Below are 26,762 nucleotides of genomic sequence, written 5' to 3'. Positions count from 1 at the left end.
CCTGCCCATTCCGGCTCGGCGGCGCGGCAGTGCGCAGGCGCGGACCCTGCGCAGGCGTAGCGGCCTCCAGCCGCCGAGGCCGCGGCTTGGCTGCGCCGGTAGGTCAGCGGTGCTGGGAGGGAGGGAGGGCGGGAGGGAGGGCGCTGGTGGCGGGGAGGTGCTGTGCCGGCCCGATGGCGGGCGGGCGGGCGGCGGACACAGTCGGTAGGGGCCGCCGCTGGACCGTGGCCCCTCGCGGCGAGGCCCCATCGCTGATCAGCGGCCGGGCCTGGCCGGGGCCTCCCGGGGAGCCCGGAGCACAGGTCGGCCCCGCGGGACGGGCGGGGGCTTCTCCCTGGGGAGCGGGGGCCTGCGGGTCGGAGTGCGCTCGACTCAGTGGATGTGATGCGTTCGTGAATTGTTGGGTTTTAAACGGTTTTTGTTTTGCTTTGTTTGTTTGTTTTTCAAATACTTTTATGTCAGTTTCAGAAGTAACGGGCCAGCTCTTCTTGCTTCACCTGTAGTTGATGGCAGATTGTTTCGTCCTCTGGTGTCCGTGTGGGGTCTTTACTCAGTTGCCTGTAACGTGCACATAGTGACTTGCAAGCTTGGGAGGTCAGGATATAATACCGACTTAAACCTGATGAGTGGATAGAGAACAGCCCAGAGGAGGACTTGGGGGTGTTCATTGACAAGAAGCACTCCATGACCCAGAAGTGTGTGCTTAAGCCCAGAAACCTCCCATGTTCTGTGCTGCATCCCCAGCAGTGTGACCAGCAGGTCGAGGGAGGGGATTCTTTGCCTCTGCTGTGCTCTAGTGAGACCTCTCCTGCAGTCCTGCATCCAGCTCTGAGGCAACAACACAAGGGGGATGTGGAGCTGTTGGAGAGAGTCCAGAGGAGGCCACAGAGATACTGTGAGGGCTGGAGCAGCTCTGCTCTGAGACAGGCTGAGAGATCTGGGCTGGTTCAGCCTGGAGAAGAGAAGGCTTCAGGGAGACCTTAGAGCAGCTTCCTGTGCCTAAAGGGGCTCACAAGAAATCTGGAGAGGGGGTTTTTACTGTGGCTGCCCCATCCCTGGCAGTGTTCAAGGCCAGGTTGGATGGGGCTTGGAACAACCTGCTCTAGTGGAAGGTGTCCCTGCCCATGGCAGGGGTTGGAACTGGATGAGCCTTAAGGCCCTTTCCAACCCAAACCATTCCATGATTCTGCGTAGCATAACTGTTCAGAGGTGTCAGATTTTGAGGCTCTTCTCCCAAACCCAGATGGGCTGGCAAGTATGCAGGGCTGACAGATTCAGGTGTCTTACCTTGGGGACCCTGCTTAAAGCCTAGCAGAAGCAAAAGGGGATGCCGTCTGGCTCCTTGTAGCATTAAAGCTTTCAGTGTTGAAGTGATCCTGGCTTCTCGTGGAAGGAGCTGCGGGTAAAGGACCTGGATTTCTCTCTGGATTTCCTTTCTGAATTTTAGCAGAACATCTCTGTAGTGGACAGTGAAATCTCTCTGCTACCCACTGAAAACTGATTCTGTGTAGGGGTGATTAGAATGAAACAGCAACTGGCTAATGTCTGCTCTTGGCACCTGGAGAGCTCTCTTGGAGAGCTGTCAGCAGCTCAGGGGATCTGCTCATCTGCTCTCCTCAGCAGCTCTTGCCATCAGCAGTACAGCAAACATGTTCTGCATATGGATTAAAGTTTTCTTAAGTGCAGGCAGGACCAAAGAGAGACAAAACACTATCAGTGTAGGGATAGGGGTTATTTTTTTTTTCCTCAGTGAAGTATGTATTTTCTGTATGTGGTTTAAATACAGCTGAATTCCTAGCAGGAGACAGGCTTGATTCTCTGGATGGGTTTAAAAAGCTGTAGGAGCAGGATAGAAGCTCTGATGGAAGTGAAAGGAAGCAAAACTGAGTCTTTGCTTCCGAAGGTCTCAGTTTTTGTGACCTGCTGCCCCTTTTGTTGATTGCTTAATAATGCCATATTGATCTTTGAGGAAAGATGCTGTGAGGTTCCATCTCTAAATACTTGAGAAAGTGCACAGATGTTTTGAAAACAAGATTGTGTGAATACCTCCACAGACTGAAACTGAAGTGTAGTTTTGTACCCTCAGGTACAAAAAGTATAGCCATCTTTTCTGTTAGAGCCACAGTTTCATGTAGGAGCCACTGAAATAAATCCTAGCTCTTTTGTTCCCCATTTTTGCCTTCAATGTAAACCTTTCTTGCTTCACAAATACATGAAACTTCTGTGTGCCTGCATACATGTTTATGACATAAAGAAGGTAATTTTTGACTAAGACAATGTACTGCTACTGAAAACCTCTGCAACTTATTTTCATATCTTAGGGCACCACATGAATTTTTAAAGGGTTAGTGCTATCTTAAAAGAAAATCCTCACAACCATATGAACTAGTGATGCATTCTGAATGTGATCATGAGCTTGCATTCAGAACTCATCACTATAGGGGGTCTCTTTAGCCTAGTCTGTCAAAAGAGACACAGGAGAGATCTAATTTATGGATATATCCTTACTGCCACTTACGGTTTTTCCCTTGACTGACGAATGTCTCTGTCAGTGGTAGGTCTTGGGCTGGCCCATTTGGAAGTTCCCAAGTGCATATAGGAGTCAGGAGATCTGTCAGTCCCAGTGGGTTGAATTTGCCCATTTGCTGAAGTGCAGCTTCTCTTTCACTGCTGCTGAGTTATTCCATTTATTAGATCACACAGTTCTATTACTGCAGTTTGATAATGCTGGGTTTGCCAGAAAAATCTGGTTTCCTTTGTTTGGCAGGTACTTGGCTTGCAGGTTCATGAAGATGACCATTGTTTTCCTCACCTGAAATTGTGTGCTAATTGTAATTTTTCAAACTTGTCTGTGGGCTTCTGCTTGTTCTGCAGCAGGATGGAGAAGTAGCCTTGTTTCCTACACTGCGATGGGTGACCACTGCAGCTGTGTATGTTCCTAGCTGCTAAAGTCACCAGGATTTAGTGATGGAGGCTTTGCTGGAAGGAATGCAAAGAAATGGGCAGGGGAGGTATGTATGTGACAGTATCATTGAAGTATTAACATTCCTTCTTATTTGGAATCAAATACTGTGATATCAGACAAGACTTCCATTGCTTAAATAAGGGCTTTGGAATTTGTCCACTAGCACATGATGGTGGATAAACACTGGTGCAGTGGCCTTCAGCTGGTGCAGAAGCAAAGTCACTGAGTTAGCTGGCTTTGCAGTAATCCCTTGTTAGGTATTATAGTCTTAATTTAGTTTTACATCTTCCTGAAAACCCTGCCTCCCTTTTTTTGTTTTTCTTGCTGTGAACTCTTCTTACCATCCAACGGCAGGAGCAGTAGTAATCAAAAGTGTGAATAAAACAGCCTTGCAAGGTTAATAGGACATGACTGTTACCTTTTTTTATTGAAAACATCTGATTATTTCCTGCTTGTGTTGAAATTGCAGAGTCCCATTCATCTCTGAAGAATCCTTAATGTTCTGTCTTAGACTTTTGGATCTCTGAGAGCGACTGTAGTGCCAGTAATGGAAATAAAATGTTTGGTGTGTTAAGCAAATGTCACTGATGCTATTTTCATAGTCATCTTTGAGAACGTGACAAGTTTACTGGTAGAGAGCTGTTTGCAGAAATCAAGTTTAGGCTTAACTTTATGTTAGCAGATGCTGTGAAGGAAATACTGCTCTGCATAATAGCTGCTAATTTTTGGTTAACTCACGGGACAGAGTGAACTTTAACTGATTTTAGCTCCTTTAAGAGATATTTCTTTCCCAAAAAAACTGCTAACTTGTGAAGTGTGCATATGCCCTGGGGGAACAGAGAAATTTCAATTCCTTAACCTATTGATTTCCATTTCTTTTCAGTGCTTCCTGTTTGACAGGCAAATTAAAGGGGTACAGATCATCATGGAGTTCACCGGCCTCTAGGGCTGTACCTTGCAGCCTTAATATTGGCCCTGGCTTAGCAGCTGGTGAAGTTTTAGAGGAGTTAGTTGAATTAGCTTCAATAATTACTGTACCAAATTAGAAAGTGCAGGGTCGCTAGGGAGCATACTCTCCCAATGGATTGCAAATGGTTTATTCTTCATTATCGTGTTGTCATCCAGCTGCCTCTACTCAGGGCTTTGTCTGCATTTGTGATAAGCTTCTGTTTTCAGGAGCTGATAGGTTGGCTCTAAGAATTCTGTGTTGACTGAAACTTGGTATAAAACGCCTCTGCCTGGAGAGCAATTAAGGCAAATAAAAAATGGATAAAGCATGCTCCAGTTTACTTAGATAATGCATAGTACTGAGACAGAGAGAAGTGTTTATAGGTGCTTGTAATGTTCTCTGTGTAGAAGACAAACCCCCTACATTTAAAGTGTGTAGGTCATTTGTTCTTGCTGGGATTTCACAAGTATTCTTTGTTGGCCATTATCAAATTTAGATCTCTGCCCAGACATATGAACATAATGTGTGAGATGCTGCATTGGAGAATGGGATTAAAGCAAGTATTAAATGTATTTCTCTGCCAGCTAATTTCATAGAGGTCAGAACACTGCAAATGCAGAGTTGGTCCCTTGGTGCAAGTCAGTTTATTCTGCTGACTCTGTTGGGATGGGACACTGGGCCTGTGTTGCTTGGTGCCTGCTTTGTGACTTCAACCTCTTTCTTTTCCAGTGGTGGGTTCTTGACTTCCTGTGAGGCTGAGCTGCAAGAGCTGATGAAGCAGATTGACATTATGGTGGCTCACAAGAAAACTGAATGGGAAGGACAGACACAGGCTTTGGAAGCTTGCCTGAGTGTTCGGGAGCAGGAACTTTCCTCTGCCAGGGCGGCTCTGCAGGAAACGTATAAGGAGGTACCTTAGGTTCATACTGTTCTGATTGGTATCAGCCTGTGTGTTTTACATACTGTACTGCAATATAATGACTGAACCTGGATTTTAGAGTTTGCCTTTGAATGGACGTGTGTTTTGGGATTGTTTCATTAGTTTGGGGTCTTATTTTTGGTTGTGAGGTTTCTTTTTCTTTAATATTTAAATTTCACTTTGGCAAATAGCTGTGTTAAGTGAAACAGGAGCCTGTCTCATAGTTGGAAATAAGGAACAGCATTTACAAAGGAGCCTGTAGGAGCAAGGTGTCTGATTCATAATTCAGTCAAAGTCAAGTGATCAACTCCCTAAGGGTTGGTGGAAACCCACAGATTGAATTGTCAGAGTTTCTGGAGAGAACCCAGAATCTGGCTATAGCCGTAATGGACAGCCCAGCAACCTGCAGTCATTTGGTGGTGTGAACTACAGCAAGATATTGCTGGTTGATTCTCTAAGGGCTATTTTTTGCAGCCCAAGATTTTGTAGCCTTTAAAGGCCTAGGGCAACTGCAAAAATTTCTGTATTGATGGAGAAGTACCCGTAAGTGACGATTTTGCACAGGATGAGGACCATAAACTTGCACTTGTGCAAATGAACTGATGTATCTTTTCTTGGATCAGAGGAAATCAGCAGGAGTCTGGGTGGCTGTATCTTAAGATCTAGCCACATTGACATTTTCTGAAAGCACTTAAAATTTGTCCTTCTATTTATAGCTGCTGTGTCATTTATTTTGGCAGACTCTGTACTACAAATTGTGTTTTTGGCAACTCTGTGAAGTTGCTTTGACTTCTTGGGTTGAAAGCCAGCTGATAACTGCACAAGTAGTTGGGTTTTCTTGGTGCCTGTGCATCTATGTTACATCCTCAGAATTACTCAAGTACTGCTGTGTAGCTTTTGGTAGTGTGATAGGCTGTAGCAGCAGTGGGTTAAGAAAGCTGTAGTTTCTTGTTGATATGGTCAGGTGCTACTACTGGTCTGCACAGTAAGTGTTGGGATGAATGTCTTTGCTACAGAGTTATTAAATCTGCAGTCATGCCACAGGACACTTGCAAGAACGGTGTTTTTTATCATGTAGGTTATCGTTGTTATTATCAATTGTGTTTTCTCAAGACACTTTTGAAATATTTCTTACCACCACCGGCAAACATTGATTTAAAAACTGAACTGTAGGCTATGGGTAAAGTCCCTGCTGGAGTATATTCACACTTCTGAATACACTCATGAATTTTCTGTGTTTGCTCGCTTGCTGTCCTTTGGACCTGCAGTTAGAAAGCTGCCCACTCATAGTTGGGGATGGGAAACGAGGGGGGGGGGGGAAGAAGGAAGACAAGAAAGAGTCACAGGAGCACTTGAATCAATGGAAGAGAAATCTTCCCCATGAGTTTCAGAGCCCTATTTTTACTTTGTTCCTCTCATTGCCATGTGTTATGTCGAATCTTTGCTTCACCTGAGCTTTTTAAGGTAATGACATGGCCATCCTTTCTCTTGGTAGATAGCTTGAAATCATAATTCATGCTTGTAAGGAATTTGATGAAAATACCAGATAGAAATAGCTTTTTGATGCAAGCCAAAACTGTAGGTTTCATCCTCAAAAAATGAAAGCCAGAAACTAGCTCAAAACAAGAGGCCAGAACACAAACAGTTCTGCCTGTAGCCTACCAAAGATTTAGGCATAGACTTAATCTGATTCATAGTGAGTGACCCCATTGAAAGGTGCAATTGCTAACAGAATTAGGATCCTTTAATAGTCCCCACTCCTACTGTAATTTATATTTATGAAATCAAAACTGATCCTAGTACCTACTGACAATAAGGTCCAGTTGTATTGTATTTATTCGCTTTTTAACTCTTCATTCAGGTTGACATGTTGCGTCACCAGGTAGAAGACATGGAAAAGGCCAAACTGGACATGGCTAGAGAATATGAACAACAGCTGAAGAAATTTCAGGAGGAGGTGAGTTGCAAAAAGAAAAGACTGGGTTTTAGTTCCCAGTTGATATAAAATGTAATGGGTGATACACTTTGTGGTATTACTTTTATTTAATGCCATGGTTTTAAAACTTCCCACTCTTAATTTTTATGTTCTTAGAAAAAGAAAGAAAGAGCATTGAATACAGGCAAAGTAATATTTTTATGCTTCATTAGACCCATTTTTTGTGCTTTGGAGGAACTTGGTGGCAAACAGAAAGCTGTTGGAGTAGAGATGTGTAGCAGATGTGGTGTTGGAGTTTTCATCTGTTAGACATCTGCAGAAGTTTACTGCAAAAATGTCCTGTGTTCATCCACCCTAGTCACCATTGTGCTTATTCTGAAGTTGCCATGGGTACAGGAAGCAGCATTTTGCTCGTTCAGCATTTCATGACATTAAAAAAGGGTGGTGGTGTAGCTGGTCTGGATCATATGAGATCAAGAAATAAGAATGGAACGTAGCTTGTCTTCTTTTTGCCTCCATTGACTCTGATTTTGTTGGTAAAGATTTTGTTCTCTCAAGGCATATTAATCTTAATACACTTAATAAAAACTAAGTATAACTAGAAAATATTTTTTAATAGCTTTCATCTCAAAAAGCTTCTTATTCACTCCATGGTGGTGCATGTGGAATGTCCTGCAGGTGGTATAACAGCATTCCATGTTTATGCCTTAACTCTTTGCCTGCCTCCATTTGCTTGTCAGTAGCAGGGAGTTAAATGGCATGAGCAGCTAGTAGAGCACTGACCTGTTTTCTCTGGAAGGTTGTGCCTAGTTCATGCTCACTATAAGGCATAAGTTAAACTAATTTGGTAGTCTCAGCTTTGATGACAGAAGCCATCTGTCCTTATTTAAAACACCTTACTATTCAGTATGACTAAGAGCCTTCATTCACTAGGCATTCCCACTGGTATTGTGAATAAGCTGCAAAGCAAAGCTGAGTTGCATTGGCAGGTCTGCCTGAATTGCTAAGGCTAAAATACAGTGTGTGTGTTGTGGTCAGAATTGCAATGTGTTGTTGTATTACCCACACAGTACTAATGTGGAAGACATTAAGCTCCAATATTCCTCAGTCTTCTTAGTACTGTTGGGGAAAATTCTTGTGGTCTCGGTTTACCACCATTAACTGTAAAATTACAGGTACAGTGTCCAACTCACAGGTTTATTCTTTCAACCATCTCTGTAATCTGTTGTGTTTGGCAAAAGATGTTGGTATATTAACTCTAAACCTGTATGTCTGTCCATTCCCATGGAACATGCTTAAGTACTTTGCTGACTCAGGGCACTGGAGAACCTTTTGTGACCAGTTCATGAGGTCTTGATTGAGATGCTTTTTCTTCTCATGGTCCTTCTTGTCATCCGTGGACTAAGCTTTCTCCATCAGTAAAATTGGAATGGTGACTTCTCAAATCCATGTGGCTATATGGAAACTTTTTATTTAATAGTTGATTTGGGAGAGCTTATCAGATGGAAAATTCCATACAAGTTGCAAGTGCTTATTTGCACAGCAGGTCATTTAAATGTCAAGAGTTTTCTTCTCATTCCTGCTTCTGATATGACTTTGGCATTCTAGCAGTAGGCATAGGTGTGATATTTTCTGTTGGCATTCTGCACTCATTGTGAAATACATAGTGTGTCTAAGTAGAAAATAACACATGAAGTAGTATTAATATTATGTATAATGGCAATTCTCAAATCTTCCTTCTCCCACTGAGCAGAAGAGTTCCGTTTCCCACCTGAGCTTCACAAGTGTGTTTTAATCACATAAGAAACTGTATCTCTGGGTAGAACTACCCCCCACCCCATGTGTGGTGTGACATGCTCCTCTGTATGAGGAGAGCAATCACAGGTACTACCTGCAATTACTGTGGCTGGGAGCCAGAGAGAGGGGTACCATGCTCTTGCTGCAGTAACAGTTACATGTAAACCTCCATCTTATCAATATTACAGTCGTGTTTTAATAGTGCTAAGACAGAGGTCTAACTAGAGCTGCTGATATCATGATTTCAATGGCATCTTGCTACCCTGATACAAATTGGCATATTTTTCTGTTCTGTTGGTATAATAGGCTCATTATACATCTAGAAGTCTTCACTTGCAGGCTGTGTGGCCTTGATTAGGGGAATTGCTTGTGTGAAGCCATTTTGTGTGCCTTCCTTTAAATTGCTGTTTAACTCTTGCCTTGAGGCCTCAAACAAAGTTGGCTCTTTCACTTTGCAGTTGTCTAGGCTGAGGAGGAGCTATGAGAAGCTGCAGAAGAAACAGCTAAGAGAAGCTAGAGGAGAAGCTAGCAAGGGACAAGGGGAGGACCATTTTGAAATAAGCCGACTGACCAGGAAGCTGGAGGTATGTAGTGAAAAAGCAAGTGCTAACCGGAGTTTGTATGCGTTAACTGACTGGGCTTCAATTGTGACTCAGTAGTCACCTAGGAAGAGGACTGTTAATCCTGCTTAAGAAGTACTCCCTCTCTACTCAAGGTGTAGCTCTTCTCAACTGGTTGTGTAATAAAGGTGATTTCCTGCACTGCACTCAGAACACAGGATAGACTGTGCTGCTGTTTTTAGACTAAATAAAAGGAAGAAGGTGCTGGAAGAGTAATTAATTATGTGAATGGAATGAATTCCAGTGTGGTGAGGTTGTCATCTCACTTCTTTGAGGAGGAGGGAGCTATGTGTCACACTTCTCAACTCTGTCTCATCTTTTAATCTTCCTGCTACACGGAGCTCAACCGCACTCAGTTTTCTTCTACTGTGCCCTGAAGATGTGGCCAGCAAACACATCTGACTGTAGTGTCAAACACACAAACACACTGATGTAGTGTCCAATTTCTGGAGCAGAGATTAGCATTAAAATTCTGTAATTCATACTTGTCATCTTGGTGATTTCAGTAGCAGCATGTTTTGGAAGCTAAAGCCAGTTGTTAAACCTCTGACAGCAAATCCATGAAATTAGCCATGAATCTTTTAGCACTTAACATTTGTAAACAGCAATAACTGACACTGATGCTTTAACGCAGGGGGGAAAGAAATTCAGCAAGCACAGTATGAGGGGGGTTTTGTACTGCTGAGTTGTTGCATCAAATGACTAGCTAATGGTTTCCCTGCTGTGGGGAAAGGTGCATGAGGATATGGTGGAGAGGGAAAGCAAACGCAGATATGAACTAGAAGGGGGTCTTCTTGTCAACTGCATGGACATACTGCTCCAACCCACCCCTGCTGTCCTTGCAGGAGTTTCGGCAAAAATCACTTGACTGGGAGAAACAGCGCTTGCTTTACCAGCAGCAGGTGGCATCACTGGAAGCACAGAGGAAGGCTTTGGCTGAGCAGTCTGAGCTCATTCAGGTACAGTTAATATATGCTGAAAGTTTTTGTTTTGTTTGTGGCAGCAGAAGGGAGGGGGGAAGGTGGAGAGTCTAATGAAAACTCTCAGGCTTGAATCCAGTTTAAGTTGCTATTGAAATGACTTTTAATGTCCTGGTGGAATAAGGTTTACTTGTATAAGTGCTGTGTGGAAAAAAAGATCTGGAGTCTGTCAACAGAGATTGGATCAACCTTCTGCAGTTCTCCCTACCATCCCTCCAATTAGTAGAGAAGATAGTAGGGTGAAGCTTTCACTTGGTGGCAGAGACCACAGCACGTGACACTTTAAAATAGCTGTTACATCATGTCACCTAGTTCAAAGCTGTGCACCTGCCAGTTGCTAAGTATGTACCTTGTGGATCCAGCTCAGAGGATGATGTTGGAAGATAGTCCTCCCCTACAACAGGCACTTACTTCTGCAAAGTACTGCAGTAATAGCAGTTTTCAGCCCCTCCCTCCAGCCCCCCTTTCTCTTTCTTATGTCTCTTTTACGTTTCTTTTTCTATGTCTCTTAAAAACAAGAAGTAGTGGGACTGCAGTTCCTGAAAAGCTAATCATTCAGTGAGTTAGTATTGCTGAAGCAGAGCAAGATGAATTGACCTAGAGCACAGCTGTGAAGTCACACTGACACAATCACAGCAGACACTGATAAGAAGCTCTTGCTGGGGGCTTTACACTTAATGGGCTCCTGAGTTGCTCTTGAGTGGGAGCTCCTGCAAGGAGGAAGTTTGTGATGACAGGATTGAAGCTGACTCTGACAGCGGCTTTGTGAGAGGCTGACACTGGTAGATCTACAAATGCAGAGAGTCCTTAAGCGGAAGGTCTTGCTGCTCTGCTGTCTTTGTATCATTGATAGCTCAATTGTTTGAGAACAGATGTGTCCTTGGAGTGCAGGCTGGCAACTGGAGTGCAGAGGAACTCTTCTTACTGTGCAGCAGAAAAAGAGGGATTTGGGGAGATTTTCCTGAGTGGTGCAGATGACTTTGGTGCAGAGGTACTGTGAGCAGACTACCTGAATCCTCAATTTCTTTGACAAGACAAACATGAAAGTGCTAAATTTTTGCCTTGGATGTTTCTGTGCATTTTGTATGCTTGTTTTTTTTTTTTTCTGGCACAAGGTCAAGCTGAGATCTGTGACCATGGAGTACTTCCCCTTTCTTTACTTTCAGCTGGCTTCCCCTCATATCTTTCAATTCAGCTTTGGGAAGCCTGGCATTCTTACTGCTGTAGCACCTGCAGCTTTGAAAGCCAACAGGGGAAACTTGGAATTCTGGGCTATCCTGCATATTCTGTGGTTGGAAATAAGAGATAGCTTAAATATTTTCTTAATGCAGAAATAAATATTCAGGTAGTCTGGTACTCCTTTTTCTTGGGTGGAGAAAGGCTGTGCTTTAAACTCTTGCCCCTCCCGGTTACATTTTCTGTCATGACTATTCAAATAATGAAAAGGCTGTAATCAAAATTGTATGATAGTCTTCCAAATGCACAGTTCCTATAGTTTTCTCAGTTACGAGGCATTACGTGTCAGGCAATAAATCAAGGCATGTGGTGATTCTGAAGCTGGCAGGAATTGGTACTCTTAAAAATTGGGAGTAAAAGAGTGCTCAAATATTTTGTTTCAGCCTTTAAAAATTATAAGGTACTATACAGAAAGGGAGTATATGAAATGAATATTCTTGGAAGCTTTATATGAGAGCTGGCTTATTAAATTTCACCAGCTAGCTACATGGAAAGAAATGCTATGAAATATTGTGCCTATAAATAATAGAGCATGTATTGTTTGCTAGTCATATGTTCCTTGTAACTTTTTTTGTCTGCCATTAAAACAATGACACATTCAAAGTGAGCATTCTCGCAAGCTGTTAGAACCAGATATTTACTGCATAAAGCAAAAGATAATTGACTGTTACAGGCAGTTTGGTTTTTGGGTCTATGTGATGGTTGTGGGTTTGTTTTTTCCCCTGTGCACCAAGAGCTGCTTTTTATCCTGGTGTGGAATTAACAATCTGTTAACAATCTCTACTTGTGTATGGTATTTACAAACCTTCTTACATACTGCCCTTTGTCCTGGTCTAGCCTTAGGTTAAGGAGCAAAAAAGTAGTAGTTAGATTTGTTCTGAGATAGCTCATACTCAGACAACATGAGTGATTTGACATCCTCTCTACCCAAATTCTCTTTCACCCCTTTTGGAATTGGAGATTCCTCCTTTCCCTCTTCCTTTTTTTCTTTGAATGAATTCTGTTTGCCCTCAGAAGTTTTACCCATTGTAACTCCCCTAATTCCCTGCAAGGTAGTGTTACACAGAGAAATGGGTAGTTGTTTTGAATGTAGTTTTGATATGCAGTGTTTTCTGTAGTTCAGCTTTAACGCAAACCAATTGCTCTCTGCAGACTCAGCTTGCCAATCGGAAGCAGATTCTGGAGTCTGTGGAGCTGGCCAGCCGATCGGAAATCCAGCATTTAACCAACAAGCTGGAGAGGGCAAATGATGCTATCTGTGCCAATGAGCTGGAGGTGGAGAGGCTGAATATGAGGGTGGATGACCTGACCAAAAACAATCGGATGATTCTGGAAGATCAACAACGAGTTCAAGAAGAGTTAAGGCAATCCAAGAAAATGTTGGAGGTCAGTGGAGGAGCTGTTAGGAAATGGAATATAGAATCATAGAATCATAGAATAGTTAGGGTTGGAAAGGATCTTAAGATCGTCTAGTTCCAGCCCCCCTGCCATGGGCAGGGACACCTCACACTAAACCATATCACCCAAGGCTTTGTCCAATCTGGCCTTGAACGCTGCCAGAGATGGAGCATTCACAACCTCCCTGGGCAACCCATTCCAATGCCTCACCACCCTAACAGGAAAGAATTTCCTCCTTAAATCCAATCTAAACTTCCCCTGTTTAAGTTTGAACCCGTTACCCCTTGTCCTGTCACTACTGTCCCTAATGAAGAGTCCCTCCCCAGCATCCCTATAGGCCCCCTTCAGATACTGGAAGGCTGCTATGAGGTCTCCACACAGCCTTCTCTTCTCCAGGCTGAACAGCCCCAACTTTCTCAGCCTGTCTTCATACGGGAGGTGCTCCAGTCCCCTGATCATCCTCGTGGCCCTTCTCTGGACTTGTTCCAACAGTTCCATGTCCTTTTTATGTTGAGGACACCAGAACTGCACACAATACTCCAGGTGAGGTCTCACAAGAGCAGAGTAGAGGGGCAGGATCACCTCCTTTGACCTGCTGGTCACACTCCTTTTCATGCAGCCCAGGATTTGGTTGGCTTTCTGGGCTGCAAGTGCACACTGCCGGCCCATGTTCATTTTCTCATCAACCAGCACCCCCAAGTCCTTCTCCACAGGGCTGCTCTGAATCTCTTCTCTGCCCAACCTGTAGCTGTGCCTGGGATTGCTCCGACCCAGGTGTAGGACCTTGCTCTTGACATGGTTAAACCTCATGAGGTTGGCATCAGCCCACCTCACAATTGTGTTCAAGGTCCCTCTGGATGGCATTCCTTCCCTCCAGCGTATCAACCGAACCACACAGCTTGGTGTCATCGGCAAACTCGCTGAGGGTGCACTCAATCCCACTGTCCATGTCAGCGACAAAGATGTTAAGACCGGTCCCAGCACTGATCCCTGAGGGACACCACTCATTACTGGTCTCCAGCCAGGCATTGAGCCATTGACCACAACTCTTTGTGTGCGGCCATCCAGCCAGTTCTTTATCCACCGAGTGGTCCATCCATCAAATTGATGTCTCTCCAATTTAGAGACAAGGATGTCGTGTGGGACAGTGTCGAGCACTTTTCACAAGTCCAGGTAGATGACGTCAACTGCTCTACCCCTGTCCATCAGTTCGGTAGCCCCATCATAGAAGGCCACCAAATTGGTCAGGCAGGGTTTCCCCTTAGTGAAGCCATGCTGGCTGTCACCAAGCACCTTGTTGATTTTCATGTGCCTTAGCATGCCTTCCAGGAGAATCTGCTCCAAGGTTTTGCCAGGCACAGAGGTGAGACTGACTGGTCTGTAGTTCCCCGGGTCATCCATTTTCCCCTTCTTGAAAATGGGGGTTATATTTCCTTTTTTCCAGTCATTGGGAACTTCACCTGACTGCCATGATTTTTCAAATTTGATGGCCAGCAGCTTAGCAACTTCATTCTCCAGCTCCTTCAGGACCCGCAGATGGATCTCATCAGGACCCACGGACTTGTGCACATTCAGATTTTTAAGATGGTCTCGAACCAGATCCTCTCCTACAGTGGGCGCAAGGTCTTCATTCTCACAGTCCCTGCATCTGCCTTCCAAGACTTAGGTGGTTTGGTCAGAGCCTTTGCCAGTGAAGACCGAGGCAAAGAAGTCATTCAGAACCTCAACCTTCTCCAAATCCTGTGTAGCCAGTTCTCCCGAGAGCTTCCTGAGGGGGCCTACGTTGTACCTAGTCTGTTTTTTATTTGCTATGTACCTGTAGAATCCCTTCCTGTTATCCTTAACATCCCTAGCCAAGTTTAATTCTAACTGGGCCTTATCTTTCCTGACCTGGTCCCTAGCTTCCTGGACAACATCCCTGTACTCTTCCCAGGACGCCTGTCCTTGCTTCCACTTTTTATAAGCCTCTTTTTTCATTTGAATTTTCCTCAGCATCTCCTTATCCATCCAAGGAGGTCTCCTGGCCCTCCTGCTGCACTTCCTTCTGGTTGGGATGCATCACTCCTGAGCTTGTATTAGGTGACCCTGGAATATCAACCAAGAGTCTTGGGCCCCCCTGCCCCCTAGGGCTGTATCCCATGGAACCTTCCGAAGCAGGTTCCTGAAGAGGCTGAAGTCTGCTCTTTTGAAGTCCAGGGCAGTGAGCTTGCTGCACACTCTTCTCACTGTCCTGAGGATCTCGAATTCGAGCATCTCGTGATCGCTGCATCCAAGGCTGCCCTGGAGTGTCACATTTCCAACGAGCCCTTCCCTGTTGGTGAGCACGAGGTCAAGCATGGCACCTCTCCTTGTCGGCTCCTCTGACTTGCAGAAGGAAGTTGTCTTCCACACAATCGAGGAACCTCCTGGATTGCTTGTGCTGGGCCATACCGTCATTCAGCAGATGTCAGGGTAGTTGAAGTCACCCATGAGAACAAGGGCCTGTGAGCGTGAGGCTTTTCCTATCTGTCTATAGAATGCTTCATCCACAGGCTCTTCTTGATCAAATATAAAGCAATGCTGTGAGAAGTAGCAGGAAGGCTCTTCATCCCAGAGCTCTTGTCTCTTTCTAGAGCTTTTGTAAAGTTCCTGATTGGCCTCAAAGCTGTCTTTGCACCCGTGTTGTGCTCTGCAGTATTTCCAAGGATTCCTTAAAAATCTGGTCAACCTCTCAGTGCATTACAGCAGACTGATTTTGCTGGTCCATCTTGCAACAGTCATTCCTTCTTCCTCCCATGCAGGTGCTACAGGATGAGAAGATGGAACTTAGAGCCACCTTGCAGTCTCAAGAAGATTTCATTGACAGCTCCAAGCTGCACCAGGAACAGTTACAGAGTGAGCTGGCCAGGGCGACGGAAACTCTTTGCACAAAAGAACTCCTGATCAGGTAGCATCTGTGCCTCAATGGTGTTTATGCTCTTGAATCCAAATTTATAGTTCAGGATCTCCCACTGAAGATTGTAGAAGTATTTTCATACAGCTGGGTCTGTATTGGTTGATCTGTAGAATGATATACTGTAGTTTCTCACAAGTGCTGTGCTTCCTTGCAGCATTTGCCAAATTGCATTGCTTTTGAAATCAACTGATACTCAGTGAAGAGTGTCAAGGAATCAGCTTTCTGCTCAGCTAGGTTTCTGGAGGCAGCATAGGGCTTTTGATTTTTATTTCTTTTGCTTTCCCCAGGCATTTTTAGTCAAGTGCTGGAGGCCTGTCAAGATTTGGTAATGTGCTTATTAACATAAGTAAAAGTTCTCAGCGATTTAATGTTGTCAGGTTAGGGTATTGATAAGGTAACAACCTGTGTGACAGAATCATCTTGGCCTTCTGTGCTGACAACATGCTGTTCTGATGGCTGTGTCAAAACTTTTGGCTTATGTTACCTAACAGCCACACTGTTTCTTGCAGGCTGCATGTCTGCTAATGTCAGGGAGACTGTCTGGGGCAGGGAGGCCATCACAAAAGGATGTAATCTTTTTCAATCAGCCTGAATTCAAACAGGGGGCTGTCATCTGGCAGGTATGTTTGCATATTCACGATACACACAGGTGTCACCTACTGTTAGGTTTTGCATATTTTTCAGAGAATTCCAGAAAAATTAGTGATTATATTCCCTGTGAACTCAGACATAGTATTTCTGTGCTGAGATTAAAGTTCCTGTTTCTGCTTAGGGCCTTGGAAGAGCGCTTGCAAGAGAAACAATTGTCTTCTCCGGGGCTAGAGCTGGAGCATATACTACTGCAGCTGGATATTGCCCAGGAGAAGGAGCAGCACTTGCAGTCAGAGGTGACTCATCTTGAGAACAGGTAGTTGACTGCTTGCTTCCAGTGAATGTGCAGTAAAACTCGGATAATAATACAATAGCTAATATATTGTATTCATTAAGTTAACCAGTCCCGCTGAGTTTTGTAGGCTTATTTTAAATATAAAAAGGCTAAAGAAATCAAAAGCTATTCATTTTGCAGTTGAATAGTGAGGCTGTTTTGCTAATTGGTTGGCTGCTTTTCACTGCACACTGTGGGTGTTCTCCGTGTTCTGGCTTGCTTAGGCTTAGCACCTTCATTCCTAATAGATTAAGGAGTCTTTGTTAGTCAGCTGGTAAGAACCAGATCTAAACCTTCCTGTGAAATAAGAATTATAAACAAGTCTTCCTTTCTGAGTTTGTGGCTTTCAGACTAACGTTTGCAGGGGAAGTTTGTAATCTTAGTATGGTAAAGAAACAAACAAGAAACAGCTATTATCTGTTATATCAGTTTCCTGATCTCTTTTGAAATGATTTGGTAAACAAAACCAAAGGATTGGTAGGAAGTTCTAGGTTAAGAGTCCAGTTTCTGTTATGATGGATATAGGAGGCTGCTTGAAAGATCAAAGTTTCTCTGACCATGTCCTCCTCCTTGGGGTATTCTAATCTGTAGTTTTACATTTGGCACCCAGCCTGGTGTCTTCAAATGCAAGGTGTGTACAGCTGAGCGAAGAGCTGGATGAGAATATCAAAGAGCTGCAGTCAATGGAAGAGCACCATACTGAGTCAAAGGCAGAGATTAAAAAGGTAATGCTGCTTTGTTCCTGGAGAGTGGGAAAGGCACTTGTGGAGTCAGCTGTTCTTCTGTGTGTCATGTGTCTCAGTAGTGTATGGTTAGCAAAGCTCCAAATGGGGCCAAAGGCTGGGAGTCTTATGGAGGCTGTGATATGCTGAAGGGTAAGGAGGAGGTCTGCCAAAGGTGGACTTTAGAGGATAGGTTTAGAGGTTCTTGGCTTTGTGGCTTACTTCGTGAGCATCTCTCAGGCCTGCCTCTGTGTCATGCAGCACTTCTCTACAGTGTGGAGATACTTGAATTAGTGCTGGAGGGACAAGTATGCAAAGAAATTAAGGCCTGGAATGCCAAGTTTGAACCTAATACAGGATCCCAACAGAGTGAAGAAGAAGGGGTGAATGGGTTTTCACAGAATGGCTTGGATTCGAAGGGACCTTAAAGCTCATCCATTTCCAACCCCCCTGCCATGGGCAGGGGCACCTTCCACTAGACCAGGTTGCTCCAATCTCTGTCCAGCCTGGCCTTGAGCACTGCCAGGGATGGGGCAGCCACAGCTTCTCTGGGCACCTGTGCCAGCGCCTCAGCACCCTCACAGGGAAGAATTTCTGCCTAAGATCTCACCTACATCTTCTCTCTGTCAGCTTGAAGCCATTCCCCTTGTCCTGTCATGACAGGACCTTGTAAAATGTCATAGCCTTCCAAAAAGCTTGACTTTTAATAATGGTCAAGATAAATTAGGATAGGAGATTTCACTGGAGCCTGGTTAGAGTAGAAACCTCATTGGCCTGAGTGAAAAACTTCACTTCGCTGAAAGTCTTTTAATCCTTTATTCTGAATGTACAGAGGTGGAGGTCTTGTTGGAGATGTGTGCCTGGTTGCACATTTAAACAACCACACAATAAATGAGTCTCCTACAGGCTGCTGGGAAGGAAAGGGAGATTTATTATGGTTCTGTTTTATATGCTTGGGAGGCATTGGGGTGACATGGAGATAAATCACTATATGTATAGTATTTACATGGCTAGGCAGAGATCATCTGGTTCACTTTGCTAAAATGCTTGTAATTCTTAGAAAAATCCTGGTGTTTTGGGTAGTTAATATTTCTGGCTAATGGAATGCTAGGGAAGAAATTATGCTATGTTGTTGTTCTGTCGCTGAATAAATATACAGTGTGCTTACCAGCATATTGTATGCAGTGCAGGTCTGCCATCTCAAAAAAGATTGTATAAAAGAAGATCAGAGATGGAAAAAGATGACCGAAAGGATGGCATGGGATGTTTTTATACAAGGAACAGCTGAATGGAATAGGGTTTACCAGATTAGAAAAGAGATATATGAGATTGAATATACTAAAAATAAAATGCCTGTCATGTGCAAAGTAAGTAGGGAATGATTATTCTCTCATAATGCAGGGACCAGTGGTCATCAAATGGAGTTACAAAAACAAAGAGGTGTATTTTTACCCTGTGCATAGCTAGCTTATGGAAGTTTGCCATGGTAGCTTTAGTTGCTACAAGCTAATATTGATTCAAAAGGCTTAGGAGAAATTCAAGGAAGAAAAGTCTGGCTAGAGCTATTTAAAGATACCATCTCTGCCTCAGGAAGGCAGAATGGCACATTGCAAAGTTATATTATGGAAGTGTTACTGTGCTTGTCCAGTGATGGTAAACCTTTGGGTATCTGTTGTTGGCCGTGGAGGGTAAATGGTGAGCTAAACAGACTGTGATTTGATCAGTTATGGGTCTTCTTGAGTGCACCACAGCATGTAACTGATACGGTGTCCCAGTTGGCAGTTTACAGTGTGGAAAAGGTTTGTGATGAGGTACTTGTCAATCAAGAAAGACAAGCTTGCACAGATTGCTTGTTACATAGAGCTTTTTGTTTCCAATACTTAGATTTCGCATAACCATGTGCAATACTTTTGCTTTTTTGCTGAAACATCTTTTAAAAGTTTATGGGTGGTGTGTGCATATCTTCCTCCAGCTGAAAGAGCAGCTCTCTCAAGCTGAGCAGACTCACAGCAGTGAGCTAGAAGGGATGAAAAGGGAAATCTCCAGGCTGACACAAGAGTTACACCAGCGAGACATCACAATTGCGTCTGCAAGTGGCTCCACATCAGACCTAGAACAACGGCTGAGAACAGAGATTGAAAGAGCAGAGAGGAAAGCAGTGGAACACAGGGTAAAAAAGGCAAAAGACTTTTATGCTGTCTCTTTAAGGGATATGAAGGTTGGAATACTATCCTAGCTTTTAGTCATGTTAATAGCTCCCTTCTCTTTTCAGCCTTTGGACAAAGACTTTGGGACCCTTCTGATGAAACCTTCAAATTTATGGTGGTCACTGAATCTGTCTTGTTACGTCTTTTCCAGCCAGTAACTGACAATCCATCAGAATTCTTTGAGATGGCTTATGTTTACTAGGTCTCATGATGACATCTGTGGAAATTAAAGTAAATGACTGGTTATTTGCATGGCCTTCTCTATAGCGTCTCTGTAGAACTAACAGCCCAAAACTTGCTTTGTACTCGTGCTTGAATTGAGGGTGCAAAATGCCTGTAGGGTGTTGCGGGCATGTGTTGTGTTCTTTATTGTGAGCTTGTTGTTTGCCTCTGTCCCCTCAGGTAATTCTGGTCCAGCTGGAAACCTTGAGGCTGGAAAACCGTCATCTCTCAGAGATGCTGAAAAAAGCAGAATGCGGTATACCAGAAGTATGCATGGGGCACCAAAGATGGGAAGGGGCTAGTATTGTGTTTTCCCTACCAGGGAACAGTAATCTTTGCCCAGGCTTCTCAAAATGCTTGGTACAGTTCAGTGAACTTTAAAATTTCTGAGCAATTAAGGCACAGAAACACTGAGCATCTTATTTGGTCAGAGAGTAGTGAGGAAAACTTCACAAACAGAGCCATCTTCTCAGTTTCTTCTCCATGGGGTCTGGTCAGTGGTTTTTTTTTGTTTTTTTTTTAGTACATTTTGTTACATTTCCATTTTATGCCATTTCACTCCTGATTCTAAATCTGTGATATCCTTTTGATCTGTCTCAGAGCTGTAACTGCTGTGGTCCTTGCAGTTTCTGGGGTGAGAGCATGTTTCCCTTCTGGTGAGGAGCCATTCAACAGGGCTGTCCTTTGCACTCTACAGGGAGGTTGCAGCCTGGGAATATGGGCTGGATACTTTGGGACAGTGCACTGAGAAGAGGCACTGTCGCTAGGTGAGGTCGCCTTGTCCACAGGGGAGAAGTGGAGCCCCAATGGAAGAGGTGCAGTCTTGTCAGAATAATACCTTGAAGGTGATTCATTTTAGTGCCTGCAGGAAGCAAGAGACGTCTAGTTTGCAAGTTCTGTCTCACATAAACAAAAATGGATGCCTTATGAGGGAAAGGACTGGATTCAGACAGCTGAAAACCTGATGGGAATATAATGTCAGAGGTTTTATCCTGTCAGTCTGTGGGAGGGAAATACTCAGCTCTTCGTATTAGCTTGGGGTGATTGCCAAATGTGCCAGGTTCTTGGGGATAGTGTTGAATGAAAACTTGTGGCTGGTGAGATAGAGAAAAACCCAAAGCTTTCTGAATGGCTGATTTGAGACTAGAATGACCTAAGGCCCATTACTTTCTGCTTGAAGTGCTGAGCTTTTGCCTGCCTGACTTACCGAAAACTTCATAGCACAGTGCAAAAGAAGATCTAGGCCAGGTTCTTCTAATGCACATTTGGAAAGTCCTTAGATACAGCAGTGATGATAATGCATCTAAATTGAATAGAATTGGCAAAATGAAAGCAGGACTGTTGCAGGAGTAGAAACAATGGAAATTATATCCACTGAGCCTGATAAGGAGACTGGGAGAAGCAATTCGTTCAGAGTTCCAAAAAGAAAATACAAGTAAATTCTCTTTAACTGGTGACAGTTTCCAAGGGAATATGGGTCATCCCAGGTGGAGAGGTATATGCATGGCCTTCTGTAACTACTGCCATAGGCCTTTGCTAATTTGAGTGAGGGGATCTAGAAACGTTCTTGCAAACATCTTTGCTTGCATATTTAGCCACTGGGCTATGTGTTTCTTCAGCCTCTATGAGAAACCTGCTACTCTGATACCTGGAGTGTTGCTCAGATTGAGACAGGTTATTGGGGTGCCACCTGAGTGTTCCCAGCTTTGACTGAGGGGCTTGCACCTTAGCTAGGTGGGGAATCTTGAGAATATACACCTGGAGGAGAACTCGAGGTGATGTAGTCTTTCTCATTATCCCAAGGCCAGAGGGAGGTATCTGTGACCTATTCTCAGTCTATATTTTCGTGTGTTCAGAAGCATCCAGTGGTGAGAGAAACTTCCTTTCCTAGGCAGATCAACACAGCTTGTCTGGATGCAAACACAACAAGGCATATATAATTGATCTGCTCTTATGAAACCCTTGAAAATCTTGCCAGTCAGAATTGACATTAGAGAATATGCCTGAAGGAATCACTTGACAGCCTTTGCTCTGGATTTGACTATGGTGTTTTGCAAATCAGAAGTTTCAGCTTCAGCCTTTCTCTGTCTATCAGGAAAAAGATGTCAGAACGCTCACTGAAGACTATGTTGCTGAAATAAAGAAGTTAAAATCTGAGAACCAGCAGTTGCGGAAGGATCTTGCAGAGGCCAGAGGAAAACTGGAGCTCCCTCGACAGGTATGCCAGGATGAACCTGAGGGCACCGCTCAGCAGATGCAAGGGGGAGAGTCTGAGGCCAAGGATGTGCAGCACAGGTGAGTGTTGCATTAATCGCAGGATGCTGCTTCCTTATTATGGAGGAGAACAGAGACATAGGGATGTGTGGGGTTTTAATGACATGCTTTATGTATAGTATCTATCTCCAGCATATAGTATGTGTGGGAGAACACAAGGAGTGTTTTGGAATCTGCCTTTGTGCTTTAAGTAGTGCAGTAGCTTTTAGTCTCAGCTGGTTCGTGTTCTGCAAAGCTAGCTAGCATTTAACTATCTTTTGACTGCCTTTGCCTTTTTCTTTGATTGAAGAGCAGCATGTGCCCTATTTGGTGAAAGAGTTACTTGTGGCCCAGGTAGCTGTGCTCCATTCTTTTGCATTGCTGGCATGTACAGACTGTAGTTTGTGGCATCTACAATAGCAGAAGAATGAGAAATGACTCTGTAGATGCTGAATGAGCATCTGGAACTGCTATGGAAACAGCAGCCAGTTTGTGGATTGTCAGGGCTATTAGTAACCTCTATGTTGATTGTTATCTCTGTGCAAGTGTTTGCTAAAGTTCAGCTGCTAAGAGGCGAACTGTCAAACAGTTACGTGTTCAAACCTGCCTTCCAGGACAACTCGGGAAGCACAGCACAAACATGACGAACAAGCAGAGAGAGCACATCGCCAGCCTGGTGGATCTGTTCAGCATCATCAAGGGGAGCTCCAGAGGTGTGGGACTGATGAAATAAGAACTGTGACCCCTGAGATGGGTGAACTTCCCACCCAGACCAGCAGGAAGAACTCCATGGAGTCACATTCTTTGGGCATCTTGCCAGGAATGGTTTCTTTGTTCCATGTGCTGGATGGGAACAAAGATTTTGCAGATGAAGCATCTCAGCAGTCCATCTCAAATCATCAGAGAGAATCTGTGCCCCTGGTAAGTCATTGTACAGACAACAGAGGTAAGCTGGTTGCTGTTGGACAGCTGAGGATATAGCTGGGCTCTTGCCTGGCAAAAGGAGCCAGGTTTTTGAATGTACAGTCTGGCTGCATGATATGAGTGATTCTGTAAGCATATATCAAACATTAAATAGGGAGGAGAAACCACTGCTGGGTGGGTAATACTTGGACAATGAGAGCCATGTGGTTATTCTTCAGAAGTCTCTGGGGAAGGGCTTTGGATTTGGTGTAATTGCTAAGCTAAATCCAGAAGCTCATGGTGTTCTCTATCCTGGTGCTGTACATCATGCACAGCATGTACCATTACCTGCTTATGCCACTTCAGAATTCTCCTTCAGCTTTTGGCTTGGTAGAGGCTCAGAGGGGGATACAGAGTGCTGAGTATTTCAACGTAAGAGTTTCTGGGTGAATCTGAAAGCTAGTGCTGCATGCGCGTTTATGTTCACTGTAATGCATGGGGTGAGTTTGACCCCTCTGTATGGGACTGCAGTAGTCAGCACACTGAACTTAGAACCACTTATGCTGGCTGATAGGAAAGCTTGAAATCAGTGCTTCACTGCAAAAGGGGAAGCTATTATTTTTCTCAGTCACTAATCATACCTTTTTAAGTAGAGAGCAGTGTTGGCACCTTATCTGCTCTTTTACCTCAGCTCAGCTGCCCAAGATACAGGAAACTTGGACTCAATCACTTCTTCCTTAGTGTTTAAGACCATTTATCCTAGTACCCACTGTAATGACCAGGCTGTATGCTGACCTGTGCAGGGAGGGGAATGGAAGAGGGATAGCAAGAGTGATTGTCATACTCTGAGTCAGACAGAACTGTAGTAGTTCAGGGAGGGGAGAATCCCGAGTACTGGACCTTGCTCCAGATGTGTTCCCCTAGCAGTCTTTTCTCCTCTGGTTGTGTGTTGTTAGCAGTGACAACAGTTAATTTTGTGGGGAGATCGGAGAAGAGTAAGGCTGGTGCACAGATAAGTGGAGACTTGTCAGATTTGTAGATCTTGGTGAGGGTTACTACCAAGAATAGGTCTTGATTATTTCAAGACTAAATTAGCTTGGTGGCATGTCCAGAAAACACATGTTGGGAGCTTAGGGAACTGTAATATTCCAAATGGAAACTCTTCAGATTGCAGGATTAGAAATGAAGGGCAAACAGTTCCACTTAAGGGCCTGAGGAGCTCTTGGGCTTGATGTTTGGTAGAAAAGAATGTGTTACTTCTTGTTCTGAGAGGTAGAAATAAGGCTTGTAAGGAAATGCAGGTTATTTCTCTTGGTGTTGATTGGGATTCCTTGCTCATGATCAGGCTCCAGTGTCTGTAAATCAGTTCCTTTAACATCGAGAGGAGAATTAAGAGAGCTAATTACCAGGAACTTATTAAGAGCTTTCTAGTCAGCAGACAGTAGTGGGGTAGGAGAGATTTGCTTGTTATCTACAGCCTATTTTCTGTGTTCCTTTGTTCTTGGCTGTTGATAAAAGATCAAAAAAAACCTCATAAGACTCCAGTTGGAAACAACCAGTTATGTTGTTCTCTTGCCAAGACACTAAGGCAAGATTTCTGTAATGGAAAGCAGCCCCTTAGTAACTTTATAATTCACCTGCCAGGCCCTGTGCAGGAAGCTTCTCTTCATCAACTCCTAAATTAAGCCTAGTTTACAGTCTTACTTTTGTAAGTTAAGATCTTGTGGTTAAGTGATGCGAGTAGCAGGAATAGTTCTTGACTGTAAAGAAAAGAATCTGGGGTAGTTTATTGACCAGTGAGCTGCCTTTCCCATGGGAGTTTGGTCTGTACTTCCTTTGTGGAATTGGGAGGCTTTTGCTGTTGGTTGGAGACTGTTGGGAGGGACATTTACCTATGATAAAAGCATGAAATCTGAGTGCATAGTCTGCCTAATAAAAGAAATGACACAAGAGCCCTTTAGAGGCATATTTGTTGGTATGGTTAGTGGATCAGTAGTATTTCTGCTGAAACTTGGAATGAAAGAATGCGTGATGTCCTTTTGTTTCCCTTTTAGTACCCCCTGCCTACAGCTTCAGTTGGATCGATAGCTGCAAGATACTTGGAAGAGGAAGAACTGAGATCCCAGCACATCTTGGAGTGCCTAAATGCTCACGTTGAGGAGCTGAAAAAGGAGAGTGAAAAGATAGTGAGACAATTTGGACACCAGGAATAATGCTTCTTACTGAATTTGAGTGCTGGTATGCTTACATGGTTCCAAAGTGTGACTGGGAAGGTTACCTATAAACTAGGTGCCATTGGAGCTAGAGTGAGAGGCTGCATCTCTCACTTTGAGCTGAATCAGCAGGATGGATATTGAGGAAAGGAAACTCCTTTCTAACGTTTCATCTCATGGACGATACTACCCCACAGACGCTTTAGATAGCTTGCTGTAGGTCAGAAAGGTGCATCAGTTGTGTTTGTGCACTCATAAAGACATAGTGGTGTTTTTTTTAGAAGCAAACTATTTGCTAATTTTAATGTAAAGTATTTTAAGTATATTTTATACATGTTAAAAGCATTGAAATAAAAGAGAATTAAAACTCCACCTCTTTTCTTGTTCATGCAGATATACAGAGTAAATCTCTTGTGGCTTATCTTGCCTTTTCTCAGGAACTTTAATCAACATCTTCTTCAAAGAGCATGTAATATAATTCGTGTTTCCTTTAGGCTACCTATATTTTCTCCAGCTAATTTCCCCTTAGTGGAATTTCATAATATTTCCTGGTTCTTGCAACTTCTTCCTTTTACTGTTTGTGTAGTATTTGGTGTCTTTATCTTGCCTTGCACATTGCTTGAAGTACTACAAAATAGCTGAGGAATGAATGCCTGAATTCTTATTATGGACATAGCTCTTATAAAAGAGAGGAGCTGGAACTGGAAATGACATTGAATGGGAGGAAACCTGCAAACAAGTGAGATTCATCTGGATGGCAGATGTAGTTGCAGCTGCTGTGTAAGCTGGTATCAGCCTGTTTTGAATCTAGGCAGTTTCAGATGCTATCCAGTCAAGTTGAAGTGCTTTCTTAAAATGCATCTGTGGCCTGTTCAGAGGAATTTATTCAGTCCTTCAAGGAAAGGAAGTTTTTAATGAGTGAACGGAACCTATTCCTATGGACTCAATCTTCCAGGTGCACTCTGCAGTTCTCTGGCTGAGCCTTTACAACTTTTGTATAGGTAAATCTAGGAACGGAGACACCCCTTGTCCATGTCTGTAAGTTTCCTGTTCCTTTCCATCAGTTTCATCTTGTCTTAATGCTGTCAAGAAACAGGAATCAAAACCAACATATGCATGCAAAACCCAGCCATACGATTAGACAGATGAGTTCAGTAAAGGTGATGCCCGTCTGCAGACTGCAGCCTCTTCAGCATGCCAGAAAATGGAATTGCACTTGGTCAAGCAATTCTGCATTCCAGAGTTCAAAGCCATTTGAATGAAGTCCTTCGAACTCCATAAGGATAAAACCTTCAGATCCAGTCTGGATTCTCATTGTGCAGTCTTTGTCATGAAGGTTTGAGCTGCCCACAACTGGAAATAAACTCTGGTTGTGCGTTTTGCAGCACTGGCCTTGGTTCCTGTCGAGCTGTCCACAGGCAAGTGTTTTTGGAATGTCTACCTTAACTATGCAGATCTCAAGTAAGGGGTTGCTGGTCATGGGGTTTTTTGACAAAAGCTGGACAGCAAAATAGGATAGATCAAACTTGCTTTCTCTTGCAGGGTGAAACTATAGGTCCACTGAGTGTGGTATGCTGGAACT

At 43.8% G+C, this 26,762-nt stretch overlaps 2 protein-coding genes across 4 annotated transcripts in view; one reads left to right on the top strand and one right to left on the bottom strand.

Moving 5' to 3' along the window:
• Positions 1-26,762, bottom strand: part of ANAPC13 (anaphase promoting complex subunit 13) — a 78,538-nt gene that overhangs the window by 3,764 nt on the left and 48,012 nt on the right. Inside the window, exon 1 of one of the 2 annotated variants that reach the window (XM_061465242.1) lies at positions 1-62. The exons of the other annotated variant lie outside the window; for it this stretch is intronic. The gene's annotated coding sequence lies outside the window, so the exon portion shown is untranslated. Of the gene's footprint in view, positions 63-26,762 lie in introns of those variants that run through there. 2 annotated transcript variants of the gene reach the window in all.
• On the top strand, positions 17-25,552 carry CEP63 (centrosomal protein 63). Of its 2 annotated transcripts, XM_061465239.1 has the most exons (14): positions 1,746-3,011; positions 4,644-4,824; positions 6,695-6,790; positions 9,025-9,150; positions 10,032-10,145; positions 12,555-12,788; positions 15,581-15,726; positions 16,508-16,642; positions 17,271-17,385; positions 19,355-19,552; positions 19,992-20,078; positions 21,907-22,106; positions 22,679-22,985; positions 25,022-25,552. In XM_061465239.1, exons 1-14 carry the CDS (start codon positions 2,968-2,970, stop codon positions 25,178-25,180), a joined length of 2,142 nt encoding a protein of 713 aa, XP_061321223.1. In that variant the 5' UTR covers positions 1,746-2,967; the 3' UTR covers positions 25,181-25,552. The 2 variants fall into 2 exon arrangements, with proteins under 2 accessions (XP_061321222.1, XP_061321223.1); XM_061465238.1 differs by lacking the exons at positions 21,907-22,106; positions 22,679-22,985; positions 25,022-25,552 and adding an exon at positions 17-98 and having other exon boundaries at positions 2,875-3,011; positions 19,992-20,296.

The sequence above is a fragment of the Pezoporus flaviventris genome, unplaced genomic scaffold (assembly GCF_033815535.1).
Source record: "Pezoporus flaviventris isolate CSIRO_AGI_PZ_B2104156 unplaced genomic scaffold, CSIRO_AGI_Pfla_v1 ptg000040l, whole genome shotgun sequence".
Taxonomy (NCBI): domain Eukaryota; kingdom Metazoa; phylum Chordata; class Aves; order Psittaciformes; family Psittacidae; genus Pezoporus; species Pezoporus flaviventris.
This window is presented reverse-complemented; position numbering and strand designations above follow the sequence as displayed.

Excerpts from the sequence above, each read along its gene's own strand:
- CEP63 (XM_061465239.1), top strand. The coding sequence starts at position 2,968 with ATGGAGGCTTTGCTGGAAGGAATGCAAAGAAATGGGCAGGGGAG. Across the intron at positions 6,791-9,024 it reads TGAAGAAATTTCAGGAGGAG|TTGTCTAGGCTGAGGAGGAG; the intron begins GTGAGTTGCAAA and ends TTCACTTTGCAG. Across the intron at positions 20,079-21,906 it reads CAGAATGCGGTATACCAGAA|GAAAAAGATGTCAGAACGCT; the intron begins GTATGCATGGGG and ends TCTGTCTATCAG.